Here is a 17506-nt window from a genome sequence, read left to right as displayed (position 1 = left end):
TCCCTATTATTTTGGCCCTAGAGCATCACGTGGGACAATACTATATGTATATTTTTTCACGAGTTAAAATTAATAAAGTCCACGTAGGTTGATTAGTAGAATAATGTTTTGTGAAGACCTTAGTAATATTATATTATAACCACCATCATTAAACTATTGTCATACCCCGCATGCTTCCCTTAGTTATAAATCAATTCGAAATAAATAGTGACAAGTCGTGATACTAAAAAATTAAAAATAATAATAATAATTGTTTGGCTTTCTCGTGTATTTACTTTGATGTGGATATGCTGGATGAAATATATAATTAAACAAATATGAGATTGTAAATGGAAACTAGTATTTTTTTTATAAAAAATTATTGTTCAATTTATAAATAAATCATCATATTATATTAACTACAACATTAAATTGTATGTCTAATTTTGGATTGACAAAATAATATATTTTTTGAGAAATGACAAATAAAAGTAATATTTATACACTGAAAAAAGGATCCATTTTAAATNCTGATTATTAATATATGATGTAGATTTTTATTAAAATATAAAAGAAGATCGATAATGGTATTGATACGATGATAATTAATTCGTGATGGATAGACCAAATAGAATGATTTTATTGCCTCCCTTGTTTACTGTTGGGAAATACGACGCGAAAAAAACATGTTATTTTCTCTTCAAACTGCGTATCATTTGGTTTTGGGGATGAATAAAGTATTATTTTCATGAATCATTAGATGGTATTTTACGTGGGAAAGATATCGAATTCTGGTGAGTAGTTTTTTTTTTCCATATCTGTTGGCCATGTATGTTGCTGCTTCATGCTGAACTCGCTTTTAAGTGGGGTTTTTTTTTTTTTTTTTTTTTTTTTTTTTTTTTTTTGTTTTTTTTTTTTTTTTTTTTTTCCTGTTTTCTGGTTTTTCTTGTTATGCATTTTTTTTTATATAGATTTGGGAACCTTTCAGATCTGGGATTAATGATATGGCCAGTTGGGTTTCTGCAAAAAACGTTCGAGTTTTTATAGAGAATTTGAGATGGGATCGAGCCGGATTGGTTTTCTAAGTGTTCTCAGATTGTTTTCAAAATTATCAACCATTGAGACTGGTTTTTTTTAGTGTTATTCGGGATTATTACAGCTCAAAACCTTAAGTTATTGGGCTGTTTTGTGGGACCAAATTAGAATTTGGCATGGGGCGTGTTGAGTGGACTGATGAGAATAAGGCTATGGCGGTGGCGGTTTTGGGAATTAAGGCCTTTGATCACTTGATGTCAAACTCGGTTTCCCATGAATGCTCATTGATGGCTATTGGGAGTGATGAGAATTTGCAAAACAAGCTCTCAGATCTTGTGGAGCACCCGAACTCTGCCAATTTCTGTTGGAATTACGCGATTTTTTGGCAGCTTTCGAGGTCCAAGTCCGGTGATTTGGTGTTAGGATGGGGGGATGGCAGTTGTCGAGAGCCTCTTGAAGGCGAGGGGACGGAAATTTCTGGAATTCTAAATACAAGACTTGAGGATGATTCCCTGCAAAGAATGAGGAAAAAGGTTCTTCAACATTTGCATACACTGTTTGGGGGAAGCGATGAGGACAGTTATGCGTTTGGATTGGATAAGATTACTGATATTGAGATGTTCTTTCTTGCGTCTATGTACTTTTCCTTTTGTAGAGGAGATGGGGGTCCAGGGAGGTGTTATGCATCTGGTAGACATATCTGGTTGTTGGATGTTGTGAAATCGCCATTGGAATATTGCGTGAGGTCGTGCCTTGCGAAATGCGCTGGTTTGCGAACTATAATATTGATTCCAACTGACAGTGGAGTGGTTGAACTAGGATCAGTGAGATGTATTCCGGAGAGTTTGGAACTTCTAAAGATGATCACATCTTCGTTTTCTTCATTTTCATCGCTGCTCAAGGCCAAACAAGCTACGGCTGTGGTGGCTGTTGCCGACAAAAGAGATGAGCGTGGTCATACTTTGAATCCGTTAAAAAGTAACCAACCAGGAGTAGTCTCCAAAATTTTCGGGCAGAACTTAAATTTACGTCCTGCACACCCCGACAAGAAACTTTCTATTAAGAATGTGGAAGATGAAACATTGGATGCTAGCACGGATTGGAACAGGTTGCGTCTTATGAACACTAAAAATGACTTTCATGGGGCGAGGGAGGATCCCAGTACTGACAATTTTGGGAATACAAAACCACCCCAAATGCAGATTGATTTTACCGGAGCATTGAGGCCTGTATTTTCGAAACAGCCTATTGTTGTGTCTGAGCAGTCACATGTTGAGATTTTACACAAACAAGCAAATAATACTGGGACAATGGACGAGAAGAGGCCTCGAAAGCGTGGTAGAAAACCTGCAAATGGAAGAGAGGAGCCACTCAACCATGTAGAAGCAGAAAGACAGCGACGGGAAAAGCTGAACCAGCATTTCTATGCTCTACGAGCAGTAGTGCCCAATGTTTCAAAAGCAGACAAGGCATCCCTTTTAAAAGAGACTGTAGCTTACATAACTGAACTTCAGATGAGGCTGAAGGAAATAGAGTCTGACAAAGAAGTGCATGGGTCTGTATCAACAGAAGGATTTCCTGTAGAAGCTAAGCTAAATTCAGAAAACCAAGAACAGACTCCAAGCATTGACATTGAATCTGGCTGTGATGAAATCATTGTGAGAGTGAGCTTACCATTGAACGCCCACCCGACGTCAAGGCTCATTCAAGCTGTAAAGAACACAAATGCATGCATCGTCGATGCAAATTTTTCAATAGGGAATGAGCAAGTTCTTCACACATTTGTAGTCAAGTCTCAAGGATCACAACAGCTGACTAAAGAGAAGTTGATCAAAGCATTTGTTCCTTAGTCCAACTCCTCACCGCAATTGTCATCTATTCGGTAAATACAAGTGTTGTTTTTCTTTGACAAATTTACTTGCTTAATGGTTGCCTCGTGAACCAATCTTGAAAACCTTATTCAGAGATTTTTTTATATACTTCTGGTAATGGTAGGAGTAAAAACAAACTCAGTTCAATCCAAGTGGTATAACTATTTCCTGTATGTCTACAACACACATATTATGTATATCCACCAGAATTTAACTTCGTAAATATCAAATTTCAGTCTACTTTTAGCTGGTTATGTTGTCGACGTTGTCGATTCCGCAGCAGTGAACATAGTTAAAATGATGGGAACTTGACAATCTCTGATCCGGATGATGAAAAATGCAAAATTTTTCAAAGTTTTTAACATAAGATTTATTTGCTTTCTTTCTTTTGTTGAACCTGAGGATAAGATACGGCTCCTTTCGCACTCATTAGGACTGCTGTTGAGAAATAATATTGGTGGGTAGCCTGAGGGATACATCGGGATGATATTTATCAATTATCATGTTGGACCACTAGCATTCTTGAATTTTGAGGATATTGTGATATGTTTATGTTTCCTTTTTTTTTTTTTTTTTTTTTTTTTTTTTTTTTTTTTTTTTTTTTTTTTTTTTTTTTTTTTTTTTTTTTTTTTTTTTGGGGACAAAGTATGCTTAATGTTTTTATTATAACTGAGTCTTTTATTATTACATGTTAAGAGTGGTCGAGTAGGTTTTGAAAATTTTGGTGGTCTAAATTATATAATCTTATACATTTTATATTATATATTATTATATATAAAAATTATGTAAATTTATTTTTAAATTAAAGACGGTGCAGTTTGTTGAATAAAGAAGAGAAGCAAATGATGACCAACCAAATGTGTGGACGATTGAGACGTGTGGAACATGTTTATTTATAAGTGGTGGTTATTCTTTTTTTTTTTTTTGAAATGAAGTGGTGGTTATTCTTACATGTACATCATTCGTTGTATTTTTATTATGGAATAATATATAATATATTATATAAAAGGAGATAATTCTTTATATAATAACTTTTGGTGAAGCAATTTTCATTTTCCAAATTTGTCTTTTTATGCATTTTTTTTTATTTAATTTATCATTTTTTTCGTGCAGATTTTATTTAGAAAAAATAATTATTTATTAAAGTACTTGGTCTGAATTTATCACTAAATAAATTTACGTATAGACACAGCACGTATGATATAATATTGGGTGAAATTTAAATATATTAACATGAGAGGGAAATAAAATATCTAATTTTAGTTTCTGAATTCTTGGAGCGTTTTCACTTATTCATACTATATTATTAATTTTAAGATACCTAAAATAACTAACTTTTGTGTTATGATGGATTTTTTAAAATATCAACGATACCTCTTTAAAATTATAAAAATATATTATTTTCATTTAATAAAAAATATTATAAAAATATATTTGAGTCAATTTATGTATTCCTTTATCACCATCATATCCTCTTTACAAAAAATTTAAAACTACTAAAATATATTTTTTATATTCGTTCAAATTCTTGAAATTTAAATGATTATATCATTTCTAGTATAGAAATTAAAAGAAATAATTAAAATAAAAAAATAATAAAAATTCAACAAAAAAATGACACATACGCACACAATATGTACAAAGTGTCGCTAGTATATATTAAAATGATTCAAAACTAAATCCATATTATATTCAAAATTTCACAAGGGAATGCGATACAATCAGACAAACAAATATCAATAAAATATTAATAATATTATTTATTAAAAGTAATATTGTAATTTAAATTCAATGATTTGATTGATGTAAGATAAATAATTAATAGGTGGATAAATAATAATGATCAATAAACATAAGATTTGATAAGATAAACTATCAATTTAATAATAATGTGTAACATTTTAACAAGGCTCTTCTAGCAAAACAAATATGGAGAATTATTATTAATCCTAATTCACTGGTTGCAAGAGTACTCAAAGCCAGATACTTTAGACATCAAGACATCATGAAGGCCGCTCTTGGTAGCAACTCATCGTACATATGGAGATCACTTTTATGGAGTCGCCCTCTGTTGGAGAAAAGGCTATACTGGAAAATAGAAAATGGACAGAAAGTTGCAACTTTTGCAGACCGTTGGATCCCGGGGATAGGAGTATATCAAAATCACTCACCTATTCCCCAAAATTTCTCCACGGTGAACACTCTTATTAGGTATGGAGAATGGAATGAACAGCTGGTATACGAGCTCTTCTCCTCTCATGTTGCATCGGAAATCTTATCTATCAATCTAACTGCATTGACACAAGAGGATTCTAGATATTGGGTTTTCGATCAAAAGGGTAAATATTCGGTTAGAGACGGGTACAAGTCAGCAATTGGACTTTATGATCCACCTGCGAATAGCTCTGAAGTGCACTTAAAAAGTTGGTGGCAATTCTTGTGGTCTCTTTCGATACCCCCTAAGGTCCGTATCTTCTGGTGGCGGGTCTTACATAATATAATTCCTACATCAGGTAATCTGCTGGTACATCATATCCATACCACTGGAGCATGCCCATTATGCCACTTTGCTTATGATTCAACCAGTCACGCTTTGTTCTCATGCCCAGCGATCAAAAGTTGCTGGAAATATACTAGTTACTGGTCAGTTCTAAAGATGGTACGAATGATGGAGGTGTTTGATATTACATTATGGATGAAGAGCAAACTTAACAGAAAGGATTTTGAATTCTTTGCTACGAGAACTTGTGCAGTATGGATGGAGAGACTTAGAACCGTACATAACAATGATTCTAAGAAGAAGGGATTGATGTAGAATGGTGCGAGACAATGCTTTGCGGCTACCAAGAGGTGAGAACATCAATGCTAACTTGAGCAAGTAGAAGAGAACATATATCATCACCGAGTCGATGGATAGCACCACCAATCAACCAATTGCGTTTGGACGTTGATGCAGCTTATAATGTCAATTCCAATCGATATGCAATCGACGGTGTTGTGCGGAATCACGAGGGCCAAACATTGCTAGCCTTTGGGAAGCAAATTAATAAACCACCATCTATAGTAGCCGCTGAACTTATTGCAATTGAAGAAGGTTTTCAAATGACTCAGACTCAATATTTAAGGATAAACCAGATTACATCGGATTCTCTTATGGCAGTGCAAACAGTCACTAGTCCAACATAGGACTTTGGATATATTGGGGCCTTTGCAACAAAGATTAGGAATTTATCGGCAACTCATGTCCATTTAAAATTAGAACATGTTTTGCGCACCGCAAATGGTGTTGCGCACTCGTTAGCCTCTTTTGCTATTTCTTCTCCCTCATCTTTCGTGTGGATTTGTGGAGAGTTTCCTATTTGGTTAGGAAAGCTTTTAATCGAGGATCTTACTCCGTCTTGAATAAAATTACAAGTTTTTCTGTAAAAAAATAATAATAATGTGTAACATGTAACCCAACTATCATAACCACGATTGATCGTGCAAGAAGAACCCAAAGTAACTTTGTAGTTGTTCCATTTGAAGAATTTTCTTTTAATGTTCAAGTAATTTATTCGTGTTAATCGCATCAAATCGAATAGTCTAGGATTAACTGTCAAATCGAGAGCTCAAATCATTGATATTGTAGAAGTTGTTTCATTTTTTAAAATTTAAATTTTGTTTGCGTGCCACCACGACACGCCCGCAATATTAAGAACAAACATGTGAGTATGAAAATCTATCCGTTGATGCATCCCATCCCCGTAAAATAATCTTTGTTCCTTTCGTTTATTTAGGTTAAATTAAATTTCATATAGAATCAGATTTAATAATGAGAACGTGTAAAATATTTAATGATCATATTGATTTACACAACCTATTAATGTGTGGTAGGATTGTATAATTTCAGTGGAAGCTATTGAAAGTACGAAATTTTAATAAATAATAAAATAGTAATTCTGCCGATGTAAAAAATACGTATTTCCAATAATATAATAATGATATATTATTTCGTGTCGTAGCTCTAATACTTAACCTGGGCCTGGTCCTGGGCCTGAAGGTAGTAGTCCGTCTCCTAGAAACTACTCAATTGGCCCAACTTCCTGTAACCGCCTTCTGTACGGTCAATCGATATACAATGAAGAGAGACAACGATTGGTCGACTCTGACGAGCCCACCACTGCTCACAAAGATAACCGCTAAATACCAAAATAACCCCAGATAAACGATAAAGAGATCATGAAGGTAGAAACGGAAAGGGCGGCGGTGTTGCCGTTGATTGAGAGGGCCACCAACTCCACAGCGGCGGATGTTGATCCCCGGCTCCTTAAGGCCATCAAATCCTCGGTCCGCTCATCCGATCCCGAGCTCCGATGCGCCGCCCAAACCCTATTATCGCTCATGAAACGTGACCATTCTCAGGTACCTCGTCTAATACAGTTTCATTATTATTCAGGAGCATAGCTTTAATTAAAAATTTATTCACGAAAAGCTCAATCTTATTAGCAAATTGCTTACCTTTCACTGCGTACTTGCTTTAGATAGATGGTTGTATGCTCAGATTTTCCTCAATCTACCGTAATTTCACCGTTTCATTCTCGATTTTTATTTTATACTATAGCTTGTTCTATATATACAGGCTTCTCAGGTTTAAGCAGTGTGATACTGATACCTGCAATTATTATTTGAAAGTATTTTGCCCAGTTTGTCGACGCTCGGAAATTCATCAATGCCCCTTTATGAAGATATTTTGATATAAATTGGATTATTTTGTGTTGTATAGGTAAGATATCTTGCACTTCTCATAATAAACGAGCTTTTCATGCGGTCCAAACTTTTTAGAACTCTTATGGTCGAGAATCTAGATCAGTTACTCAGCTTGAGTATTGGATTTCGAAGGAATTTGCCACTACCCGCGCCTACTTCCGTTGCATCTGTTCTGCGCTCAAAGGCTATCGAGTTATTAGAAATGTGGAATGTCACATTTGGCATTCATTACAGACAGCTCAGGTTGGGGTACGACTATCTTAAGAACACCCTCCGATTTCAATTTCCTAACCTGCAAGCCAATGCAGCTCGGATTCAGCTACAGAGGAAAGAAAGGGAGATGAGAACAAAGGAGATCTTGCTGAAAAAATATGAATCCTTGAAGACTAGTATTTCTTCGATTAAAGATGAAATACAATCGACAATTGATGAGATTGGTGAATGTTTAGATATTCTTAAAACGGAGGATGTACATCTGTCATTTGCTACTGTAGATGGTGAAGAAATCGAAGAGTTTCGTAACTCAGAATTACGGCAGATACGCCATGATTCTTTGAGAGAGGGAGAAAAAATTCAGGAGAGTAGTGAAAATAAAATTGTTTTCGATGCCCTGAGAGAACTTTATAAGGTTTTGGTGACTAAGCATCTAGCTGGAGTACAAGAATGGCTCTCTGTTCTAATAAGGGTGGACGTGGAAGATAACAGGTTCAGGGATTCTACTTTGAAGGAGTTTATAGATATTAGAAATCTCATTCGATTGACTAAGGATAAATGTGAAGAATCAGGTTGTGCACTTCCTAATGTAGCAAATACCGAAGAAGATATCTGGGAAGATGGTACTTTGCAAGGATTTGAGAAAGGATACTCTGTTTCTAATCATTCCGAAGGCAATGATTGCCCTGTTGCATCGACCGCTGATGATGCAAAGGGCATAGAATTCCATAATAAAGTGTCTAACAAAAATATGATAAATAGTTGTGACAGTGGTAGAAGCGAATCAAACCCTGCCCGAGGTAAACTCTTGGCTGAAGCCCCAGTTTTTACCTGGGGTTCCTTCCTGGATAACTGGGGCTCAAACCGGGATGTTTTGGCTAATCATAGGGGATTGGATCTTGAAGGTCACTGGGGTAGGGTAGACTGTGATGCAGTTATACCAGCAGAGAAAATAGCCGAACTTAACGTACGAGCATCTGTTTATAAAGAAGAGCCTGTTGAAATCAAACCATGTCGAGCACCATTACGAAATGGACAACTTTGTCAAAGAAGAGACTTGAGAGTTTGTCCATTTCATGGACTTATCATCCCTAGGGATGATCAAGGAAATCCGATTAGTGAGAGCTCTATAGTAGAAGAGACAGATCCCCAGAATCAGTCAGTAGAAATGACTCCAGATGTGGACAGTGATGAGGTGGAGCAGCTACTAAAGCAAGCTGTGCAGAATGTTAGGGAAAGAGATAGAGAAGAAGCCAAGAAGGGTCGATCAGACAAGCAGGCTTTGAAGAGAGCAAAGCTTGCAGAAGTCCGAGCACACAATGAAGCTGTTCTTCGAGATGCAGCAGTTGCTTCAACTTCTAGATCCTCTCATATTGGAGGAGACATGGAACTTGGGAATGGTTCTAAATCTTCATCTAGAATCAAGAAACAAACACTTGCATCGATGCTGAAAAAGAAAGATACTGCTAAAGATAGATTAGCTCGGAGGCTATTAAGCACTGGAGCAAGCGAGAGCACTATAAGACAGCTGACAGAATCAGAGGACGCCAACTATCGGGAGGCTTTTCCAAATCAATGGTAGATCAAGGTTCAGTCTTACTTGTGTTTGTTTATTATTTCTATTTGCTGATGTGCATGATCAAAAGATAATGGCGTGCCTCAACTATCTTGTCGCCTCAAGAAGTTCGAGGTGCTTTTTTGTACTTGAAATTCGTGGACCAACATTTAATTGCTACATATTGTACATAACATAAACTTGGTTTAGGTCACTCTTATTTCACGCCCTTTTCGCTGTTTTATTGCTGTAATTTTAGTAAGTTATTGAATGTTCAACGTGTACTACCGTTGTGCATCGGAGAGCCAATGATCTTAAATGAATCAAACAAACTGCAGCGCTCTTGTCGGTAGTAACACATGCAACACTGGTTAAGAAAACGAACACAACCATTTCTGAAATTTTTGTACCAAATTAATAGAAATGTTATAAAAAAAATTTGATTCGAGTAATGAACTACCATAAAACACTTTAATGTCAATTAATGTTTTTTAGAAAAATACGATATTTTGACTTGGATGGTATACTTTTCTTCAAAACATCTTTTACAGTTATTACACTAAAAGCGATCCAATACGATTAAAATATTTAATCAAATATAATCACCAAATAAATTAGTACAATTTCTGCTAATGGCATCAAAACTGGACGATACTAATTCACATTAACTTTCCAAATATCAGTGAAAATTTTGTAAAACATCAAAAACAAATATTTGAAACATAAAACAAAGAATAAAAAAATTTATCAAACAAGACATAAAAAAAAAATCAATCAGATCAAATTAAAATAAAAATTTATTTTTTGAGAAAAAAATAACAAAATTATTTAAATATGGATGCTGTGTTAGGAAAAATTCTTTAAAAATAGTTTAGTGTTGTATAAGTGAAAAAAAACATAAAACACGCGTTTAGACTAAAATTTTGTAAAAATTTATGAAAATATTTTTAATAAATTGTTCTTCACTTATAGTTTTTAAAGAACAAGTGAAAATATAAATTTTTTTTGATATTTTTAGAATAACTGAGAAAGTAGTTCAAACACATTTTTAACTATAAAATATTTTTATAGAATAATTGTCCAAATATATATTTATTTTTAAAATAATTCTTGAATTTTTTATAAAAATTTTGTAAAAATTTTTTTTATAAGAACATGGTATAAGTGTTTGTCTAGACGAGCATGAGGCTCTCAGAGACTTCGGATACACGGTACACCGCCACCCCAAATATAATATAATAAATAAAATAAGAAAAAAATGCTCCAGACTTTTCAAAATTCAAAAAGTAGTAACGTCATTAAGATTTAAACACAAACAAAGAAATGGACCCGGGCCACCCGACCCACCGAGTGCAGGCGGTTCGACCCTTAAATGCCCCAAATTCTTCCCCATTTCAAAATCTCCTCCTCCGCTCTCTCCCCCTCTCTGCCTGCAAAATTTCTCGATCTTCAACATTTATTTCCCAAATTGTCAATACGAGATCGAGAGATCAAACAGTAGCTACCGATTCCGATTTCTTTTCCGAGATAAAATTTGAACTGCTTTGGTTGCTGTTCTAAATCACGGATCTTTGACTCAGAGCTGACTTGGAGATGGAGAATCTGATACAATTAGTCAACAGGCTTCAGAGAGCATGCACGGCGCTTGGAGATCACGGGGAGGAGAGCGCGTTACCTACGCTCTGGGACGCTTTACCTTCTATCGCCGTCGTCGGCGGACAGGTATCTGATTGAGTTTCTTTATTTTTATTTGTTTTCGAAGTATTTCGCTCTTGTGATTCTCTTTTGTTCGATCTATTTGTGCTGACCAGCTGGATTTTTCTTCCTTCTTATGTGTAATATCTTCGGATAGTGTCAGTGTTTATGTAATCGACGATTTCATGATTTTTCTTTGTACTTTCGTGGATTTAAGTTTATATCTACCTGATAATTGTATTGATTTCGATTTGATTATTTTTTCACTATTTCTTTAATTCTTTTGCAAATGTACTTTCTCTGTATCACTTGTTTATGTCTTTATTTTTATCGATCTGTGTTATGCACCTAAATTACCTAAAGATTATCAAGTTATGTTGTAATCCTAAATAAGTCGTTTAATAAGAAACCTTTCATCGTGGGAGAAAAGTTAGAAACTGGCTTAAGCCTTGCTGCTTACAGTTACAGTTTGCATGCTTCTATTGATTGTATTGATTAGTTTTGTGATCTTCACATTTTATACCTGTTCTTTGAACCGTTCGCAGCCAGTTACACTTTGATTCAATGTCTTTCTTCTCTTATTAGTTACATTTTGTGGCAATTGACGCTGATGTTTTATGGTCTGTAGAGTTCTGGGAAGTCCTCAGTACTTGAGAGCATTGTTGGAAAGGATTTCTTGCCTCGTGGATCTGGTACATAGATATCTTTGTGCTATGGATGAACCACCATATGGAATGTTTATTTTTTTTTAAAGATTCCCTTCTTCTTTGACACATGGATGAGCTTATATGGGGATAATTTAAATTACAGGAATTGTTACTCGACGCCCGCTTGTCCTTCAGCTTCATCGGCTGGATGAGGGTAGAGAGTATGCAGAGTTTGGACATCTTCCTAGAAAGAGATTTACTGATTTTGGTAAATTTTATGGGGGTTTCTTTTCCTCTTAATTAAAATGGAACCTATTTTTCTATCATTATTTTTTGTCAGGTCATGAATTCCCCACAGTGTTAGCATCCACTGTTTGGTTCTTTTCAATAAGTTTTTGTTGAGTGTTTCACATTGATAGAAAATAAAATTTTTGGTTTCTGCAGCTGCTGTAAGAAAGGAGATTGCTGATGAGACTGATAGGGAGACAGGGCGTTCCAAACACATTTCTAGTGTTCCAATTTATCTTAGCATTTATTCCCCCAATGGTGAGTTAGAATGCTTCATTGTTCATTTCTCATTTCTGATAACTTATTTACACGTATGTGGTGATTTATACCAATCTTAAATTTTTAACTGATGCTAGCAGTTATTGTTGCAAATGCACTTTCTGAAATCTGAAATAAATCAAGTCTCAATTGCAAATGATACTTTTTTATGTCTGCTGAGTATGTAGTGATTGCATGACTTTGGTGATTGCAGTTGTGAATTTGACCTTGATCGATCTTCCTGGACTTACAAAAGTTGCTGTCGGTGAGTTATTCCCTTAATTTATATTGTAAATTTGAATGCTTCTTGTTCTTTTTGTCTCATTTTCCTCTGAAAATAACCAAAATGCTTGTTTAATATAGAGGGTCAATCGGACACCATAGTAACGGACATTGAAAACATGGTGCGATCTTATATTGAGAAGGTATTTTCTTTTTGTCTTCTCTCTTTAGTTTTGTGTTTATTTTTCCAGTAAATTGGAAGAACCAAATGGTTTAATTTTTTCAAAGCAGTATGTAAATTTAATATTTTAATCGAAACAATACGTTGCAGCCCAACTGTATTATATTGGCAGTTTCTCCTGCCAACCAAGATCTTGCCACATCGGATGCAATCAAGGTTTCTCGAGAGGTAGATCCAAAAGGTATCTTAGAAACTGTTTGTCTGTGTAGAATCATGTTCAATTTTATTACTGTCATTTGGTTACCATGTTATCTTTTTTCATATTTAATTTTTTGAGTTTACGATGGACTTATTTCAGGAGAAAGAACATTTGGAGTTTTAACAAAGATTGATCTGATGGATAAGGGTACTGATGCTGTAGAGGTAGGTTTAAAAACTGTATATCGATGATATTCTGATACTTTTTATGGAATTGAAACAATTCTTTTTCCCTAGTTTTGTGTTGATTGTACTTGACTTAGAGCTGTCCCTTTATGAATCTTGATGTCCTTGCAACTAGTAATTCGCAGAACCCGTGGTTCAGTGCAATTTTGTGTTGCAGCTTAGTGTCGTTTTTCTGTGTCAGGATAGAATACCATTTCATTTTGTCATTTCCCCCATAGTTTTAGCTGCCTACTTCAGCTTCATTTTTCGCTGACATGTATGAGCTTGATATAAAGTTTTACATGCTCTTTAAGTGCATTTTAGGTTCACAAGCCAGAACTACATCAAGATCATCTTACAAATCGTGACAATAGTGACAAGCACTTATTGTGTTGATTCAGATGCTCGTTTTTCTAATATCCCATGTGCCATTCTGGACTTATTTTCACATCTAAGTTCTTTGCTAAATATTTGTTGTACTCAATAATCATTATCTTGGTGCCTTTTAGATGCTAACATGGAGGATCCTTGTTTTTCTGTTACTGATAGTTTTGTCTGCTGCTTGGAATTCATGTCCCTAGATATTTGAATTTTTAAGTTCCCGTTGTCTGTTTAGTGTTTTCATGTTGATTTTTGAGTCATGGGCCGTTTTGAAAAGAAGTTTTCGTGTTACTGCAAGAATGTGGTTGTTTTTTAGAAGTATTTTCCTATTTAGGATTCTTTTTGGCTTCTCAGATCTTGGAAGGAAGAGCTTACAAGCTGCAATTCCCTTGGATAGGGGTTATTAATCGCTCTCAACAAGACATCAACAAACATGTGGACATGATCGCTGCTAGACGTAGAGAGCGGGAGTATTTTGCTCAAACCCCAGAATATAAACATCTTGCTCACAGGATGGGTTCTGAGCATCTTGGGAAAATTCTATCCAAAGTAAGTTAATTATCTTCCTCGGCAGCTTGCTAAGCTCATAAGGAGAGAACTCTAGTAGAAAATGCAAAATTTTCATTTTTTTGAAGAATAATTATGTTGAGACTGAATTGAAAACTTTCACTGAAAGAATTTGTCGAAGGAAGCTATATATCCCTTTCCATTTATTTCTGGCCAACAGAGCTGAAATAAGATCAAGATGTTAGATGTTTTCAACTAATCGACGCTGGAGCTGTATAAGTTACTTTTGTAAATTGTGTTTTAATATATTCTGATTCATCTGAAGTTGACTAATTGCAATTATATATATATGTTCCAATTTGTCTCCATGTTCTAGCATTTGGAATCTGTTATCAAATCTCGAATTCCAGGCCTTCAGTCCCTTATCAACAAAACAATTATTGAGCTTGAATCTGAGTTGAGTCGTCTCGGAAAGCCCATTGCTACTGATGCCGGAGTAAGTAAATTTTTTCCTCTTTACCTTTTAAATAATTGTCCATGGTCAGTCATCTGCGAGTTTTATAATTTGTTTCTTATACAAAAGCGTTTTCATTATTTGTGCTTCATGACATACGTTCTGATTTCAACCCTTGATTATCAATGCAGGGAAAGTTGTACATGATAATGGAAATCTGCCGTGCATTTGATGGAATATTCAAGGAACATCTGGATGGGGTGTATGTATTCCTTATTTTTGTAACCTTTTTCTAGTTAGGTTCCATCATAGTTCTCAACTCTGTTCTCACATGAATTTACAGTCGACCAGGTGGTGATAAAATATACAATGTGTTTGATAACCAGCTACCGGCTGCATTGAAACGCTTGCAATTTGACAAGCATCTAGCGATGGAAAATGTACGGAAACTAATAACTGAAGCTGATGGGTATCAACCTCATCTTATAGCTCCTGAACAGGGTTATCGTCGTCTAATAGAAACTGCGTTGATTACCATCAAAGGTCCTGCTGAGGCAGCTGTTGATGCGGTATTGTTTTGAACTTCTGTTTAATATGACTATAATAAAAACGATGACCAAGTAAAACTCAGAACCAATTATACTGAGAAACAGATTTTGAGTCTTATTTGGTTTTTTTTTTTCAATTATCATGCAAGTATCTATTGATTGAAACAAATCCTGGATGTCCGGTCTAAAAAAATAAGATCATTTTAGTTCAACAAGAATTATTTATATTGATTTTATTAGTTACGTTATTGATTCGATGCTAGTTCTGGAGATAAGCTTTGAGTCTAAGTCCTGACCCTAGGCTTTCTTTCTGAGAGACAGCCGCTGTGGGCTGTGGTTTTTTTTTTTTTTGTGTTTATTCTTGAAAATGAAAAAATAATCCCCTTGGGATCTTACAGCAGAGAAGAGAGTCTTGTGGACTAGTTTTGATGATTTTGCTCATTTTGAGGCGTATCAGTTTCATAGTGTGATTGACTATCTGTTGATGCTCTCTCTCTCTATGTCAGGTTCATGGAATACTGAAAGAATTAGTGCAAAAGTCAATGAGCGAGACTGTGGTAAGTTTCTAGATTCATTTTTAGCAGTATTCATTTATTTGCGTTGCTTTCATCTTTGAATAAGTTGACAAATGACAGGACCCCTAATTTTGAAAATTTGGACTAGTCGAATATGTAGTACTTAAAATATCATTTGCTATTGAGAACTTGACGATTCATGCGTCTACTGCTTCCAGGAGTTGAAGCAATACCCCTCTCTCAGAGTTGAGGTTGGGAATGCCGCTGTTGAATCATTAGACAGATTGAAGGAGGAAAGCAAGAAGGCAACTTTACAGCTAGTGGAAATGGAATGCAGTTACTTAACTGTTGATTTCTTTCGGAAACTTCCTCAAGATGTTGAGAAGGGTGGTAATCCAACTCATTCCATTTTTGATAGATACAATGACTCGTATCTTCGACGAATTGGTGAGTGTAGCAACTATTGTGTCTCCGTCATTATTTTATCTTTTAATTTCATTGGTAATTTATTTAATTTTCAACTTGTGCCATTTTCTTATACAGGATCAACTGTGTTGTCTTACGTAAATATGGTTTGTGCAAGTCTGAGGAACTCCATTCCCAAGTCTATCGTCTATTGTCAAGTCCGTGAGGCAAAGCGCAGCCTACTTGATCATTTCTTCACCGAATTAGGCAAGAAAGAGGTATTATATTTCGGTTAAGTGAACACTTTGGAGGGGATATATCTTCGAAAATTTATGCTTTATATTTATTGGATAAATGTATTATAATTTGCTTGCAGGGGAGACAGTTGGGCACACTGTTGGATGAGGATCCAGCAATTATGCAGAGGCGTATTTCTCTTGCAAAGAGACTCGAATTATATAGAAACGCTCAAGCAGAGATCGATTCAGTTGCCTGGTCGAAATAGAAATTGATGTCTATCTTCCCCCGTCATGTATTCTCTCCCTGTTTTATATGTATTGGTTTCTTTACTTGCAACAAAAAGTGGTTTAGTTATATGAGATCTTTTCATTCTGTGTGTGACTCCATTCTTTCTACTACTGAAGGTTGGTCCCTTTACTTGTATACCGGTATTGCCTCCATTTTTACTTCGTACGTACTATATTGAGCCTGATCCCCATGAAACTGAGTTCAACACGTACCACCAGTATATACTGTAAAGTTTGTATCGGATCCGCATGATCGATTTTCCTGTCATACTCTCGACCATCTAATGATGCCACTTCACAAGCAGTATTACTTACTGATGCAATTATAGTGTTTTTGACCATTAAGGGGATTTTGGCGACACCAAGAATTAATTACAGAAATTGTAAGAATGTCATGAAAAAAAAAGGTCACCGTACAAATTTTTTTTTTTTTTTTAATCTGAAAAGAGAGGTTGAGCATTTTTTATAAATGTTTTCCATTTTTTTGTAAAGTAACTTCTTTAAATCGTTCTATCTAATAATGAATTCATATTTTCGCTTTCTATAAAAGTTCATAAAAACATATTGCATAAAAAACCTTTTTTAAAAAAAAAATTCATGTACCCACGTGTTCAAATTGGTGCAATTGAGTTAAAACCAATCGACATTAAATTCCCACGTGTTATGATTTATACTCTTATTTAGTGAAACGGAATATGTATATTAATGTATTATGTTATACACACGATGAATGTGCTAAGTCGTCGTCGTGTATATAATAATTATACGCAAATTCATTTCAGTTCTTGTGCTCCTCGTAACAGGTCCCAGAATTTTGATTCGATATATCCCCAAAACCCGAGATCCAGACAAGACAACCAATATTCGTTTGTAGTACTCCGTATCAGAGTAACCGAACAAACATGTGCCAAAAGGAGAGCAGTGGCTTATATATTGATCGAGAAAGGAATCTGAGAGAGGTTGCATTAACGATGGAACAAGCCTTCCTTTTATAGTAGTGCCAACTAGTCCACTGACTATCCTAAACTTTGTTGACTAAGCTACACGTAAGTAGCA

At 35.1% G+C, this 17506-nt stretch overlaps 3 protein-coding genes across 4 annotated transcripts; all 3 read left to right on the top strand.

Annotated features, from left to right (window-relative positions):
- The first annotated feature begins 586 nt into the window (after positions 1 to 586).
- LOC140970750 (transcription factor MTB1-like) lies at positions 587 to 3125 on the top strand. 2 transcript variants are annotated; one of them, XM_073432637.1, is made up of 2 exons: positions 587 to 773; positions 968 to 3125. In XM_073432637.1, the coding sequence occupies exon 2, from the start codon at positions 1191 to 1193 to the stop codon at positions 2862 to 2864; it is 1674 nt and encodes a 557-aa protein (XP_073288738.1). In that variant the 5' UTR covers positions 587 to 773; positions 968 to 1190; the 3' UTR covers positions 2865 to 3125. The 2 variants fall into 2 exon arrangements, with proteins under 2 accessions (XP_073288738.1, XP_073288737.1); XM_073432636.1 differs by having other exon boundaries at positions 951 to 3125.
- Positions 3126 to 6983: 3858 nt separating this feature from the next.
- On the top strand, positions 6984 to 9643 carry LOC140970745 (UV-stimulated scaffold protein A homolog). The gene is made up of 2 exons (XM_073432632.1): positions 6984 to 7286; positions 7648 to 9643. The coding sequence occupies exons 1-2, from the start codon at positions 7104 to 7106 to the stop codon at positions 9424 to 9426; spliced, it is 1962 nt and encodes a 653-aa protein (XP_073288733.1). The 5' UTR covers positions 6984 to 7103; the 3' UTR covers positions 9427 to 9643.
- Positions 9644 to 10787: 1144 nt separating this feature from the next.
- LOC140970744 (dynamin-related protein 5A-like) lies at positions 10788 to 16581 on the top strand. Its single transcript, XM_073432631.1, has 16 exons — positions 10788 to 11121; positions 11723 to 11786; positions 11905 to 12009; positions 12186 to 12287; positions 12502 to 12552; positions 12651 to 12712; positions 12841 to 12931; positions 13049 to 13113; positions 13849 to 14043; positions 14378 to 14497; positions 14647 to 14717; positions 14799 to 15024; positions 15510 to 15560; positions 15737 to 15965; positions 16062 to 16201; positions 16300 to 16581. The coding sequence occupies exons 1-16, from the start codon at positions 10993 to 10995 to the stop codon at positions 16426 to 16428; spliced, it is 1830 nt and encodes a 609-aa protein (XP_073288732.1). The 5' UTR covers positions 10788 to 10992; the 3' UTR covers positions 16429 to 16581.
- Positions 16582 to 17506: the final 925 nt, after the last annotated feature.

The sequence above is a fragment of the Primulina huaijiensis genome, chromosome 2, assembly GCF_012295235.1.
Source record: "Primulina huaijiensis isolate GDHJ02 chromosome 2, ASM1229523v2, whole genome shotgun sequence".
NCBI lineage: Eukaryota > Viridiplantae > Streptophyta > Magnoliopsida > Lamiales > Gesneriaceae > Primulina > Primulina huaijiensis.
Note: the sequence above shows the minus strand (reverse complement) of the source record. Positions and strands in the feature narration are given on the sequence as shown.

Excerpts from the sequence above, each read along its gene's own strand:
- LOC140970750 (XM_073432637.1), top strand. The coding sequence starts at position 1,191 with ATGGGGCGTGTTGAGTGGACTGATGAGAATAAGGCTATGGCGGTGGCG.
- LOC140970745 (XM_073432632.1), top strand. The coding sequence starts at position 7,104 with ATGAAGGTAGAAACGGAAAGGGCGGCGGTGTTGCCGTTGATTGAGAGG. Across the intron at positions 7,287-7,647 it reads TGAAACGTGACCATTCTCAG|GTAAGATATCTTGCACTTCT; the intron begins GTACCTCGTCTA and ends TGTGTTGTATAG.
- LOC140970744 (XM_073432631.1), top strand. The coding sequence starts at position 10,993 with ATGGAGAATCTGATACAATTAGTCAACAGGCTTCAGAGAGCATGCACG. Across the intron at positions 12,288-12,501 it reads TAGCATTTATTCCCCCAATG|TTGTGAATTTGACCTTGATC; the intron begins GTGAGTTAGAAT and ends TGGTGATTGCAG. Across the intron at positions 14,044-14,377 it reads TTGGGAAAATTCTATCCAAA|CATTTGGAATCTGTTATCAA; the intron begins GTAAGTTAATTA and ends TCCATGTTCTAG.